The 16,643-nt window shown below is 31.5% G+C and overlaps 1 protein-coding gene across 1 annotated transcript in view; it reads left to right on the forward strand.

The window, feature by feature from the left end:
• The window catches only part of LOC126771261 (ATP-binding cassette sub-family G member 1), a 34,810-nt gene continuing 18,167 nt past the window's right edge, over nucleotides 1-16,643 (forward strand). The window contains exons 1-2 of the mRNA XM_050491050.1: nucleotides 1-186; nucleotides 5,462-5,861. Coding sequence (XP_050347007.1) covers nucleotides 5,717-5,861 — 145 coding nt within the window. The 5' untranslated portion in view covers nucleotides 1-186; nucleotides 5,462-5,716. The remainder of the gene's footprint in view (nucleotides 187-5,461; nucleotides 5,862-16,643) is intronic.

Consider the following 16,643-nt stretch of genomic DNA (forward strand, 5'->3'; position numbering starts at 1 on the left):
TACGGATAGCATAACGAAAGCGAACAGCGCACCGGCCAGTCACAACTAAATGGCCGCGTAGTGCTCTTGTGCGGTTGTGAATCGAGTACATATTATTCGTCGTAAGACGAAAGTAATTTCGCGCGTGTACACTAACTACGTGAAAGTTATCAACCCGGATGAAATCGTCGTGATGAGATCGAAAAAGTAATTTTTTTTTTCATTTGAAACCTAATTTTTAATCCGTAATATTACATGTATTTTAAGTAGTTTGAAAGAAAATTATATACTTTTATTTGTAAATATATTCAGCCTAAATAATATTAATTTACTTATGTCTTCTTACAATAAAAATGATGCACACAAATTAATTTTAATTTTATAACTAATTTAAGCAATTATCGTAACTAATATAGTTATGGAGTTGTAATATTGTATATTTTTAAATGGTTCAAACATTTTATCTTCGATATATTACTTATATCGAATAAACGGAACATCAGTATTTTTTGAATATGTAATTGATACTTCAATTAATTTTAAAATTGTGTATATCCAATTTAAATTTTTAGTGTCAATAATGGGGTGTTTTTCAATTATTTAGGATAGTATTCTACAACTTGGAGGTAGAACGAAATAAATTTTCGTTCTAAAGTGATCGGTTACAATGCCCGCAGATAACTGAGAGTTTTAATGTTACAATTTTTTTATACAAAATCTACTTTTATTTATTATTATATATTAGATATGCTCTATATATACTTTCTAAAGAATATCGAGAGTATTATTTATGTCTGGACATTTAAATAAAATAGAACGATTCATCGATGCCAATTACTAATTCAAGGAAAAATTACTGAAATTTATAAACTTCTTAAGTTTAATTATTTCTGAACTAGCTAGCTACGACCACGTCGGTCATTTTGTGTGTTTTAATTATAATTTGAATAATAAATAGCATTTAAACCACAAATTTTTAATTTAATTTAACCTAATAAGAGACCAATTTAACATAAAAAATTAACTAAACCTAACCATTGTTTTAATGAATAAAGGATATTTCTTGTGATATTGTAAATTTTAAATTTACAATTGGTCATTAATGTATTGTCGGTAATTATTTCAAAACTATTTTCACACGTAATAAACAATATATATTTCAGGTACTTATTATTATTTGCTTCTTTAATTGCTACTACTGATTAAATGAATTTATATTTAAATTATAACTGTTATACAGTTAATATTAAAAAATGATTAACTCACACTGGTAATGTTTTGATTTGTTATGACTTTTAATTCAATTGTTTTAATTCCGCGAACCGCCTGCATCCGTCCAGCCACCATACCTCTCCCCGTAACATTTTAATCGCATATTTTGCGAATCTTTTTCTTTCATTTTTTAAACTTTTCTTAAATATACCCGAACGAAAAATTATTAGATTTTATTACCTTCTTTTAAGTGTAATATTTTATACTAAAGCATTTCCTATTTATTAAAAAAATTAAAAAAAAAACAAAAACCCTACTACTACTCGCTGCGTATTATACTTTAAACATTCGTGATGTATGTTGTCCGTTTTATAATTTATTAGTTTTCGCCCTCATATTAGGGGAAGAGGGTCAGGTATTAGGTTAAGTAGCCTTGGTTCATCTTTTGGGTGCAGGCTTGCTTACACGAAATTTAAACAAAATCAATTCAGTGGCGTACAACCGTAAAGGCGTAACAGTTACAGTTACTTTCTCATTTATAATATTATACTGTATATTAAAGTATAGATTTTGCGGTGATGTCGGGATTAGCTTTTATTATATTTATAGTTGCATATATAAAGTCATCAGCATTACACTTAGAAATAATTTAAAAAATATACGTGTAAATTGACATTTCCTTAAGTGTCAATTCATTTGTCAATTTAGATTTGTCATTCAGTGCTTTGCCTTTTGACACTTTCAATTTTTACAAAGGCTTATATTGAGAAAAAAAAATAGAATAAAAAAAATAAAAAAACGTCGTTAAATGTCTTCATCTTTAATGGAATCTGTGAAATGATTAACATAATAACAAGGTAATTTTATTTATTGGATTATTCCGTTAATAGCTCTTAAATCAATGCATTGATATAATTTAAACAGTATACGTTTCAACGATGATAAGGGTTGTTTTTATATTAGTTGGTTGCCTCTTACAAACGCGTATATGACTTTGAAGCTACTTGCAAAACGTCTCCACGTTGTGAGGGTGGGTTGTCGTTTGAAAGGGGCAACCCTTCAACGCTGCGAGTTGTTAATTTCTGATGCCATTACGATAAAACGATACTTAGAAATCATTCCGTTCAATCATCATTTCTACAGCTCCTGATCACGAAAGGTGTACCTGTATCCCGCTGCGTCTGTCCGCCTATCTGTCTGATTGTCTAAACACGATAAATTAAAAAACACCCAAATGGATTTTCATACGATATTCCCGAATGACCGAAATGATTTATAACGAAGATTAAGGTGTATAATTCATTGAAATTTTGTGTAAATTGTGAAGATGTCGCAAAAAACCACACCGACCATACTATACTGGCGTGCGAGGTAAAAAAGAGATATCTTTATTATATCTGTGCAAAACTCAGACGGGTAGCTAGTAATATATAAAATGGATAACTATAGGTATCTGCTGTCCATAATATAATTGTACCATCGCGTTTGAATTTCACACGTTTCTAAATTTAGTTGTGTGCAATTCGTATGAGTCACAGAGTTTTGTTACGGCTTAAATTGTTCGAGTTTCCCTATTATTATAAGTATGATGATGCGTCATAACATATGTTTTTTTTCATGATTGATAAAATATTTCATCATGTTTTTATAAATGTAGTTTAAATATCTTATTACAATAGTCAACGCCTGACGTTGCTATTAAATGCAAAAACTATCATTCATAAACCAGTGTCATCATGCTCATAAGAACTAAGTTTTATTAATTACGTTTGCATAAATTAAAAATATAAACATTTCACGAGTTACGAAATATAATATGACTTGACTTATTTTGTAATTATCCAGCAAAAAATATTTTCAAACTAATTTTATTATTTAATCGTAAGTATTTATAAGCATCGACTTTAATTTTAGTTTATTTACTAACTAAACATCTCAACTTCTTTTTTCTTATTTATGTTTTGAGAAATATATTTTTGAATGAGATAATTGCATCTACCTAGAGGTAAAAAATATGTTTTGACGAGATTTCATACAGCATACTTGAGTTTAAAAAAGGTGGATAGAATAATAAGAGGTAATCGTAAAATAAAGCAACATATTAATTACTACAATGAATAATATGAAAAACAGATGAACACTCAATTTTTTTTAATATAAGCAAGGACACAAGATAGTGATTTTTTTTGAAAACGAAATTTTAATCAATTTAAGCCAATTTAATTTACTATAACTATTAACTTAAGCGATATATCCCATTACATGATAAAAAGTTTTCTTGAAGTGCAAGAGGAATTAAATTCGTTTGATTTTTTGATATACATTACTTAATATTAGGGTCAATTTAAATTAAAAGAAAAAAAAATCCTGATTGGGAAATAAGCATTTAAAACTAGGAACGTATTTATAGATATATACTATACATATTTTGGGCATTATAAACCATTTTTTTATTTATTTTAATGGATAAAAGTACATAGTCTACTTAAATTAAAAAACGAATGCCTGGATAATTGAGACGGAGCTGATCAATTTCATTGGCGCGTTTAGAAAGGCCTAATGCCTTACAAAATAATTGTAACGAATGCTTACAAAAACTTTACTTAGCAAAACCAAAAATAATTAAAATTATTATTATTTATTAAATATTTACAATACTAATCAGTTATTTTTGTAGAGCACATTTTTATAATATCAATATATATATTGACAATAATAAGTCGATAGGCTGGATTCAAGAGACAGTTTTTTTTTTAAATATTAGTTATTATAATATATAGACATAGAGACAATCCGGTCAAATTCCAGTCTCCAGTGGATTTTCCCGATATAGTTCTATTAATTATAAAATTAATAGAAAAGTTAAAAAGCTCATGTCATAACTGCAATTCCTGCTATCATTAAGCCTTACGGAATTCCAAATGTATTTATGGTGTGCGATGGACTGACGCAGGTCCTTAAGAATGGTAATAGTTGTGTCGTTCTGTGAATGTCACATGCGTTTATAAAATTTGTCATTTGCCTTAATTATAAAATTTAAATCGTTTCATATATTTTATATATCTAGTCTGACACGTGTAATAATCATTATCTCGGAATCTGTTTTTGTTTATACTAAGCTTTAACCCGTGTTCGAATTTTTAATTAAGTAGGTATTTATAAATATTGGTAATTATAATGAAAGTAAATTAATAATTATTATTATCTTTCTAGAAAACGTAGACGGAATGATACAGATAATGTCTCAGATGTCAATAGTTAAAGATATAAGGCATTTATAAATAAACGAGGAAAGTTTATAAAAAAAATAATCGCTATACACTTGACAGATGCTCAGCAGGCGCAGTTATAAAACTGAATTTATATTAAAAGTTGTATCATTACAATCTCGGTGCTGGCGATTATAAATATAGTCACTTTCAAATACTATATATATTATTTAAAATCCTTTTAATTATTAGTAAATTTTAGAAATGTATTACAAGATTTTAAGTAATTTTAAGTATATATATAATATCATATGAATTATTCAAAACAGTCAATATCTAATCCGTTTGCTAAAACGAACGCAGCTAAATTGTATTGTCGCCAGCAAGCGCGTGCAAAATTGAAGATCAATCGGATAAGTGGATTTGGTTAAAACATAAGTTAATATCGACATAAATTACAATATCGCATTTAATTATTAAGATCACTTGACGTGATTGTTAAGAAATATGTTTGTGTAATACTTTAATAAGCGCGTGCTCAGTATCTCTGAAACTACTGTCCCAAATTACAACGCTTAAAAGGTTCAAAGTTCAAAATATTTATCAATAAAAACATTTCAAATTATTGTATTTGATAAGGATTAAAATAGACATAAATCAATCAAATTTTTTGCTGCCTCGAAGAAGATTATATAATTTAGGCTAGATCTTTTGTGTGCAATGAGGCCAAATATTTAAGTTTAAAATTGAAAGTAACATTTCTGTTATACGTTACGAAATAATAAGTCACAAGTTGTAACACTTTTTCTTATAAATCAAAGAGTACACAATCAAATATTTTTCCTATTAAGATTACAAAAAAATATTTTAACTAAATATATCTCTAGCTCAAACACTACTAAATAATAAATGTATTACATTTTGTTAAACATAATAAAATACAATCAGACAATAAAAACGCGGAACTCCAATGAACCAATTACTGTTTTAAGTAATGACTAATTATAAGAACAAACTGATAATTAATTATAATGTGTTTATATTATTCTCTTTGTTTACAGATCCGTGCCCAGTGGATGACACGCGGCTTGATTCCGAAATCGAAAGAACATATTGATGTAGAAAACTTAGTGCAATTATTTATCAGTAGCCTTACAGGCTGTAAATGAATTATCAGGAAATCACAGAGTGATCTCTCTATAAAGTTTGACTTATTTTATAACTGTATTAAATGCGTATCGTTACATGAGCTTTAGTGTTTATGAATTTATGGATTTTTTAACAAGTGCTCGTGTGAAGAGAATTGCAAATAAACAATGACGCCGGGTGTGAAGGAAGGACAGTGCATGGAACTGAGTAACAACAATATTACTCCCTTGCTACCAAGGACATCAGTTTGTTTGGAGTTTAAGAACATAACATGTTCGATTAAAACTTTCTCCATCAGCAAATTCCGGTTAGGTGAGTATTCCTACACATTCAATATAAAATAAGCAAAAAAGTTAAAAACAAATGTAATTATTCAATGTAAATAAAACCGTGTTTAATAATTTACAAGAAAATACAGAAGAATCCGAAAATTTCATTTATTATAAAAAAAAGTAATAGTAGTGCCTCGGAAAGCACGTAAAGCCGTTGGTCCGGCCCCTGAACACTTTCCGGTCGTGCCGGATTGCCGTTCTATCGGATTATGAGAGTTTGGGAATAGAGAGTGCACCTGTGTTTGCGCATACACTTGTGCACTATAATATCTCCAGCGTAGTTGGCTAATCTCCCTTGAGATTGGCCACCGTGGCCGAAATCAGTCTAGAGGACATTTATTATTGTTTTTACTGAAAAACTTTCAATTAAAAATATAGTTTACCAATATTTTTCTATCAAATGTTTGTTGTTAAACGGGTTTATGGAGTTTAAGTGCAAACAATGTAACAAAAATAACGCGTTCGAGATTGGATTGTTCAATAAACGTATTTATTTATATTTTAATGTACCCATGATGTGATAATTTATTACATTAAACCCATACGAATATATTTCATATCTCCAAAAGTTTTTGTCGAATTTTTATGTTTTATTTTGATAACAACAAAAAAATAAACAATCAAACAATTTATGATAAAAAATTAAGATTCTATGATTATTTTATTTGCCTGTAATTTATTTTTAAAAAATTACTAGTCAAAAATATTTAAACTACCTTTTGACTCTTAATGGAAGAAACGGGCGCATATCAATTAAAGATAATTGAAGGCAATTGTTTTAACAATTACATTCGTTGTCGTTAGGTATGTAGTTTATCTTGCTTGAAGTATTTTCAAACTAATCAACAAAATATAGCAATAATCAACAAATAAAGTATATATACTTCGTATTCATTAAAAGCATGATTCCAATTACAAAACACTAATCATCCCTTATATCTCCGATGCGCTAACCTTACCTAATAACTGAGATTTTGAGTCCCTTTTGCCTGAACACAACAATACTACGTATTTATGTTTGGCCGTAGAATATGCGAAGCCTTACCACTCAGTAAATATTAGATTTTATAAGAAATATTGTTAATGGCTATAATGAACGAGGAAGGCTAAATATGTATCTAGACTAGAACTAGACTACAAGGTCTAGCACTAACGATGAAAGAAAAAGACAACCGAAGAAAGAAGAAGAGACAACCCACTGCACCAACTCCAAATAAATGGGATTAGGACAAGCGAATGATATAAATTATTCAATTCTTAATTTATTTTCTACAATATTATAGTGCTTACATAAATACTCTTTTCACAAAGATATATTATACAATTATAATATAAACAGGATATTTTAGTGTTTTTGTCATAAACGAATTTACAAGGATATTCTAATCATCTCGTCTTTATTTGATCACTCAAAAAGTATTCGTTTTTCTTTTCCAACAATCTTCAATAAACTATTACATAGTTGATCAATTAACATTGGGAATTTAATTAATAAGTAAATTCAATATGAATGTAATATGCAACAGATGTATGCGAATTTTTAAGTATTTACAAAACAAATTGTCGTAAAACTGATGAAAAATCGTTTGTTCCATGAATAAAAAAATATTTTCGTTTATCACAAATACACGTTATAATTATTTGTTTGATGGTAAGAGTTAGTGCAAGCCTGTAAGGGTACCATCATTGAATCGAATGCCAAACATCAATACTTAGTATTGTTGTGTTTCAGCAAGGGTGAGTGAGCCAGGGTTATTACAAGCACATGGGAAATACCATCTTCGTTGCCAAGATTGTTAGCGCATTGGCAATATAAGGTACGGTTATTAATTGGCAGGCCCAATAGCTCATTCGTCTACCTATTTCATAAAAAATAAATATTGTCTACAATTGATACTTTATGGTGTAAGTAATAAAAATTATTTACATTATATTTTATCTTATTATATCTATATTCTTACGGGTGCTACTAACAGAAATGCAAATAAGTGTCATTGTATTACAGTGTGTCAAGGAATTTGGTAATTAAGTGATAATGAGCAAACAAAAATGTTGCTTATTAAGACAAAGTAGAATTTCGACAAGCAATAATCACGTTTTACTTTTTAGTCAGAAACATCACAGATCTGAAATGATTTTGTTCTTTTGAAATAGTGTGAAGTTAATTATTTAATTCCCTGGATGCGTAATCAAACAGAAATATGATGATGTGCTCGTGACCGACTTCATTTTATCTGTGCAGGGCTTTAGAGCGTACAAGTGTATGCGAAAACACAAGGTTACTCTCTAATCTCTCAATCTCATTATCCAATGGACGGAATATCTGAACTGGGTTCCGAGAAGCTTTCTAAGAGAAACCCAGAAATTAAAAAGTGTAGCCTTATAAACTAGAGTCTAGACAAACGCGGTCATCACAATATTAACACGAATTTTGACGAATGAAATAAAATAAATAATAATCTGTATACGAATTTAAAGAACAATATTCATGTACTGTTACTGTAATTTAAAAAAAATCTCCGAATAGGATGTTTTTAAAACCCAATAATAAAGTTTTAAAAAAAAAAATTTATTACATATGAATATCATAGACAATTGATTAATACTCATTATAAAAGTACTGTGCAATAAATTCGCAGAAAAAAAATTGGTCTAAATTTACCGAGTCTCGATAACACGCAATATTGATATATTCATTTATAACACCTATGTATATTTATTTAATAATTGTATTGTATTTGTATTACACAATCATTTTATATTTCAAACGACACATTTAATTTGCTGGTTGCTCAGTAATATTGAGTATAACGGAATAATAATGGTTTTAATTAATGCGAATTTTTATACACAAGTTTTCACTTCGTTAATGAAAAGTATAATGTGCATTTCTCAAGCTCTGTTAACGTGTGACCTCAACCGTGAACTTATTGACCTGTACAAGTAAGTTTACATTATTATTCATATCACTTAATCATCTATAATGTTTTAATCTGAAACATCTATTCTACCTCCGGCGCGCTTTTGCGAGACCGAGTTGTATGCCGTAACGGCAAACGGCGTGCTATGCCGTGCCGCCGCCTCTCTGCGTTTACTATATTCTTCGGTGTCGTGTCTGGTCGAATGTGTGTACTGGACGCGCAGAAAAATATTATTATTTTTATTTTTCAACGAAACTGTTTAAAGGAAATATTTTTATTTAATTTACTCCATCTTTATTTATTGACTTTTTTATATAAATTTATTTCAATAACTATTAATGACTTATTTTCAAAGATAAAAATAAAAATCTAAATATTAAGAGTATCATTTTCTATATTAACTACATTATATATATTACAGTATATAATTTGTATTACTATGTTTCGTTTTCAAGAGAGAGTTGAGCCTGTGTTTTTTAACGTATATAGCTAATGTTTCAAATTGATTTTATTTGTCAAAGTTCTCGAAAACGAATGAGGACAAACATAATAATGAAATGTTCAAGTCAGTAAAATGATTTATAAATTATACAAATATAGACAATTTTATTTGATGCTTAGAAAGGGGCGAAGCAAAACAGCATATTATACCACCAATATTATGGGTTCGCGTTAAGCAGCCTGCCTGCCGTAATATACGATCCCTAAATGACAAGCGAGAGACAATAATAAAATATGATGGACAACCTTATATAGAACAGAAACATGCAAGTCATAATGACGGTATCATTATGACTTGCATGTATTAAATTGAGTTTCATTATTTGTATTTTACATTAAAGATGAGTCTTCGGTGTTCTAATTTTTAATTAATAAGACCTCCAATATCCGTGCCATCAAGGCTGCGATTGAGCAAAATCGGGGATCGAAAGTGTTCGCTCGCAAGTTTGGGAGGCCGCGTCTGACAAAACTTAAGACTGAAAATGGTGGGGTCGTTACCTCTAGGCCTGAGATTGTCGGAGAAGTAGAGAGGTTTTATGGGCAGTTGTTCTCTTCAAGATCAGATAAACCCGTGGGAATCAGTATTGATGACCAGCGCGCCCCTCTTATGCACCATTATTCCGAGGAGCTCCCGGTCGTTGACCAAGGCGAGATTAGGGCGGCTCTAGAACAGCTTAAAAACGACAAAGCTCTGGGAGATGACGGAATTACAACAGAGTTGCTTAAGGCAGGCGGGACTCCGGTCCTGAAAGAGCTAGCAAGCCTCTTTAATTCCGTCATCCAACATGGCAAGACCCCGGAAACGTGGAGCGGGAGTGAGGTGGTACTGTTTTTCAAGAAAGGTGATAAAACCCTCTTGAAAAACTACAGACCAATCTCCCTCCTGAGTCACGTGTATAAGCTGTTCTCAAGAGTCGTCACGAACCGTCTCGCCAGACGACTTGACGAGTTCCAGCCCCCAGAGCAAGCCGGCTTTCGATCAGGCTACAGCACCGTGGACCACATCCATACTGTTCGGCAGATTGTGCAGAAGACCGAAGAGTACAATCAGCCGCTGTGTATGGCATTCGTGGACTACGAGAAAGCCTTCGACTCCATCGAAACCTGGGCAGTGCTCGACTCATTGCAGAGATGTCATATCGATTGGAGATATATCAAGGTACTGAGATGTCTGTACAACGCCGCTACAATGACTGTCCACATCCAGGACTGTAAGACGAAGGCGATCCAACTGCGCAGAGGGATGAGACAGGGGGATGTAATATCCCCGAAACTGTTCACCAACGCGTTGGAAGACGTTTTCAAAACGCTGGATTGGACTATGTATGGAGTCAATGTAAACGGCGAGTACATCTCACACCTTCGATTTGCCGACGATATCGTCATCATAGCAGAGTCGCTGGAACAACTCACCGAAATGCTGCGTAGCCTAGGCGAGTCTTCCCGGTGTGTCGGTCTCGGTATGAACTTGGACAAGACCAAGGTCATGTTTAATAGGCATGTCGTGCCGGGACCGATATACGTCGAGGGGAAACCTCTCGAAGTTGTTAGTGAATATACCTACCTAGGACAGATAATACAAGTCGGTAGGAACAACTTCGAGAAGGAAGCCGATCGAAGAATTCGCTTGGGATGGGCAGCATTTGGCAACCTTCGTCAAGTCCTCAAGTCGTCTATACCGCAATGTTTGAAGACGAAAGTCTTCAACCAATGCGTCTTACCTGCCATGACATACGGTGCCGAAACGTGGACACTAACTGCGGGACTAGTCCACAAATTCAAAGTCGCTCAGCGTGCTATGGAGCGAGCTATGCTCGGAGTATCTTTGAAGGATAAGATCAGAAATGAGATTATCCGGAAAAGAACCGAAGTCACCGACATAGCTTGCAAAATTAGCAGGCTGAAGTGGCAGTGGGCTGGTCACGTATGTCGTAGGACCGATGGCCGTTGGAGCAGACGAGTCCTAGAGTGGAGACCGCGAATCGGCAAGCGCAGCGTAGGGCGCCCTCCAGCCAGGTGGACCGACGACCTTAAGAAGGTGGCGGGCACCAACTGGATGCGGAAGGCGGAGGACAGGGAGCTTTGGCGCACCTTGGGAGAGGCCTATGTTCAGCAGTGGACAACGATTGGCTGTTGATTGAAGACGCTTTACCAGTAAAGCCGTGATAGCCTAGTGGTTAGAACGTGTGAATCTTAACCGATAATCGTGGTTTCAAACCCGGTCAAGCGCCACTGAATTTTCATGTGCTTAATTTGTGTTTATAATTCATCTCGTGCATGTGTCTGATTCCATTGAAATTCTGCCATATGTGTATTCTACCAACCCGCATTAGAGCAGCGTGGTGGAATAAGCTCCAAACCTTCTCCTCAAAAGGTAGAGGAGGCCTTAGCCCAGCAGTGGGACATTAACAGGCTGTTACTGTTTACCAGTAAAGGGAATACATTAACAACGGAAGACAACCAATCGGCATTTTTTTCATATTATATTAAAATGCTGAATCGAATTTAAAAAGCATCATCGTCATCATAATCATGTAATGGCATAAATATTCATTAATTTATTAAAAGTCGGAAGAGATTTTTGTTTGTTTTGAGTTGGTATTATAAATCAAAGTTAAATAAATAAAAAAAATATCTTTATTAATATAAACTTTTACGTTATTTTTATAAAACAATTAAATTTTCTACCAGAAAAAATCGGCAAGAATTACACAGTATCTACACTTTTTCATTAATCGTTTAAAGCATATTCTAATGGCAAGAAGACTAAAGAAAAAACAAATCTTAGATTTACATATTTTGTTTAAATTTATGACAAGAATCTAACATTAGATACTATTAATTTACAATTGAATATTAAAAAAATAATTGAATTAAATAAGAAGTTATTGATTAGATGCTCATCACATTTGGAAAAAAAGAAATAATTCAAACATATTAATCAGTATCATAACCAATCATCAGTTAACATTAATAATAAAATTGTATCTAAAAATGTTGAAAATATCAAAGAAGTATATATATTGTAATATATATATTTAAATTCCACGCCATCTGTTAAAAGCTTTATAGCACTACAAACAGCTATTGATTAAAAAAAAAATTTTTTATGAAACAACGCTATTCCCCCGTACTTGATTACTTCCAAAGTTCCGATAACAACTTCGCCGACAATTAAAACTATAATTATAACAATTAATATTATATAGACTATAGATAGACTTTTTGAGATGTCTTTTTATTTATCTTTACTTCTGCTATTGTACTACGTAATTAAATGTATATATCTTTTGTAAAAGTCAATAAATACTAGTTTTTTAAAGTTTATACCTATACAATATTCTACAGAATTATATGGCTTATATATTAATGTATTTTTTAACTTTAAATGTCTCAATTGTTAAATGTAATATTAATTATTCTCAAGATATACGAAGATAAATTATTAATTTATATATTGTTATATGACGTTATTTAACGAATTATGTCAACGTAGCCAACGTAGAAAGTCGTCAGTCCGCGTACTTTTGTGAAACGTTGACAAAACATTACCCAACTAAGCCAAATTATTCTAGTATGTTGAATCGAGTTTGATTCTAAACTGTATTGTTAATTAAAATTATCAATTAAAAAATATATTTTTTAGTTCAAACATTTATATTACTGTTATTTACGTATATTTTATTTTTTATTAATAACTTCCCAGGCATTATTTAACGAAACGCCGCTGAAACGACATTGTTAAACGGAAGTTTTTGTGGGAAATATTTAATTGATAAAAAAAATTTTATAATTCAAACAAAGGCAAGTCTTCCGATTTCTCGCGGCTATGTGTATTTTAAGATGAATGAACCAAAGAACATGTTCATACAATGTAATTAATATTTCTTAGAGCGCCATTATCTATTGGCGTTGGTGACCACTTACCATCAGGTTACCCATAAAAAAAGAGTAAAGAGTAATTCAAAATACTCCCTACAAGAAACGTTTATTTAGTTTTGCACGTACATATTTTGCTTTTAGGAAATATTTTAAAGCTTAGTCGTAACGAGAAAAAGATTTCTTGATCAAGACCAACGAGATTTCACTTCAAAAAAATATTAAACACTGCCGTAACATATATTTATTTCATTATATTTAGAAAAGACCTTTGATTTGAAACATCATATTCGGCGCGTCAGACTGTTGCGTGGCGAAACGTCGCCACGTTATAAGATAGTATGACAAATCTAATACGGTGGGGTATAAAAAAATGTTATATTAAACTTTTTCTTAAAAAAAAAACTTATTTTTGATTATGCTATATTTATATCCTCTCATAAACTATATGCGTTTAATCTACACAGAATAATTTAAATGTTTCCGATCTGCCTGACGTCCCACGACGGTTCACTTTTATTTTTATTTGTACCAAATACAAGATTATCATATATATGTATGCTCAGTACAATTCTGTAACAAATCATTTCGTATCTCACTTATTAAATAATAAAAATAAAGCTGTATAGTGATAATAAAAATATATATAAAAAAGAAGAAGCAGCGAAACAGAAACTTAAAAACAAGTTAGTGCATTTAACATCATAGAAGCCGGTGTACAGGTACGCGGACTCCGCTCATCACTCCATACCTACTCTAGTAACTGCTAATACAACGTATAATTTGCATTTTTTTTAATTTATAATACATAGGTAATCGGCAAATGGGTCACCTGATTGTAAGTGATCACCACCACCCGTAGATATTGGCGATAAAAACCCGATTATATACATAAAAATAACACGCGTGTGTTATTTAAATATTATAATGACTATAATCAATGACGCGTATCACTTGCTGACATTTCACGATCATGTTCTGCGGTGAGATTTGTTTATATTCTTACAGAATATAATAATAATAAGAATTTATTTAAAATCAAAAAAAAAGAATCTCGAAAAATATCTTATATAATGTAAACGAAAAATACGGTAAAAGTCTGCGTAATCAAACATATAAATAGCGATGTAAGAGTCCCAGTTTATTTGTTATATAATATACCTTTATGTATTTATAAATTTTGTAAGCGATGTAATTATTCTTTGAATACATATATACAATGAATATCAACTATAGAATTATAAGTAATATTAAAATAACGACACAATGAAGCAATTATGAATACGAAACAAATATAAAAAATTATCCCTTCTTGAATTCTATTGCGTTTTCATAGTATAAATAGGGAAAGTGTAACAACACGAAAAGCACGTGTTGGTACACGTTTTACCTTCTGTGGAGGGATTCCACGTGGAGGGGAGGCCTAGTTCTAACCACCAAGTTCTGGAACCTTCGTAGTATTCACGATGACACACATAACAACAGTCAATTGAATTAAAAATCTAATTCCGGTTGCCATTCTTACTCTGGTGAAAGTTTTGATCAGTATATACTTTTTAAGGTTAATTCACGTTAATTCATTATTTATATTTTAGTATATTTAAGTTTGTATTACTTTATAACGTTTTGTTTGTATTAATCAGAACTACTTTTTCTAACTTATTCAGTAGTCCGAGTGTCTCATTTGTTTGAAAAGTCCTTTAAAGTATAGATATACCATACCATCAGATATTTAAATAAATTTAAATGCAGTACAGTTAATATTGTTTACGGAAATCACAATATATATAAAATTCATTTTCATACGGATTTTTAAGACAATGGAAATAAAGTCCTGTATAATATAATATGATATATATAATATAGATATATAATATATAAGCAGAGATGGCCCTGTGGTAAGAACGCGTGAATCTTAACCGATGATCGTTGGTTCAAACCCGGGCAAGCACCACTGAATTTTCATGTGCTTAATTTGTGATTATAATTCATCTCGTGCTTTACGGTGAAGGAAAACATCGTGAGGAAACCTGCATGTGTCTAATTTCACTGAAGTTCTGCCGCATGTGAATTCTACCAACCCGCATTAGAGCAGCGTGGTGGAATAAGCTCCAAACCTTCTCCTCAAAAAGAGGAGAGGAGGCCTTTAGCCTAGCAGTGGGACATTCACGGGCTGTTACGGTACGGATATAATATATATTTTAATTATTTAATCTCGCCAAACTGTCGACATTTTGTACGTGAAAATTCTTTAAATCGTTTTGGTAAAAACATCCTGAGGAAACCTACTCCTAGCTATCAGTGTCAAAATCTGCCAGTCGTGATGGATCAGTGTAAAGGAATAAAATGCAGTCCTCAAGAGAGTGACGATTATAAGTTTTTTTTTTAATATTATCAACTGATCCGGTTTCACTTTTGTAGTTTATATATATTTATTATAGTACATACATTTTTTTGGTGTTTATGTAGTTCATTGGGACATATGGCGATGGCGAACAGGCGCGTCATTATCTCATTGCCAACTGTGCATTTACGTAAATTAAATAGGTATAATTTAATAATTATTCTATAAACACTTACGGTTGATTGAAATTATAAAAAATTAACCTAATTTCAAAGAACCTTCTTTAAAATAAGCTTTTAGTTATCCGAATCGCGAAACAAGCAAATTTAATTTACTAGATTGTATTGTAATCAGATCTACAAGTTTGTGTAAAATTAAAAAAATTGCGTTAAATAAAAATATTTCGGTCGAGCTTACATCTCTAAGATGTGAAGTTAAGCAATATAAATAATTGACATAGTAACAGTAGATTGACTGTCTATTGGATGGTACTTATAATGATAATGACGATGATGATATCCTCTTTACCGATTTCCAACTAAGCAATCACCTACGTAGGAGATATTATAGTGCACAAGTTGGATGAAACGCCATGGGCCGGTACAGGCGCAGGGTTACAGGATTTACGTGTTTTCCGAGGTACGGACGTGTAAACACGGCAGTGTTTTAATTCCCGTTTCCTTACTTTTCTTCTTTATTGACTTTTGTGCTGTTACTGAACCCCAGTAATATTTTATTCGCTTGACCTGGTATTTGAAGCCCAGGACCTCGCCATCTACTGCTTTATAGGCTAGCCACTAAACCATTAAGACAATCGTGTTACCTACCCAGCGTTCTTGATTTAATTTTTATTCATTTGCACTATGCATGCTTAATTATTGCAAGTAGTTTTCCATATAAATGATATCGGTATATAACTAGTATTGCAGTGATTCATTATTCTATTCTATATCTATCTGCAAGATCTTTTAGAAGAGCGAAAACCATGAACAATGAAAAAGCACCTGTTTCTAATACTAATTATGAACACATACGTTTTTATAATAAATTTATAAATATTTTTTTTGTAATTAAAATACAATGAATGAATGATTTTTTAATTTATTTATTAAGTTTT

This window comes from Nymphalis io, chromosome 10 (assembly GCF_905147045.1).
Source record: "Nymphalis io chromosome 10, ilAglIoxx1.1, whole genome shotgun sequence".
Classification (NCBI taxonomy): Eukaryota; Metazoa; Arthropoda; class Insecta; order Lepidoptera; family Nymphalidae; genus Nymphalis; species Nymphalis io.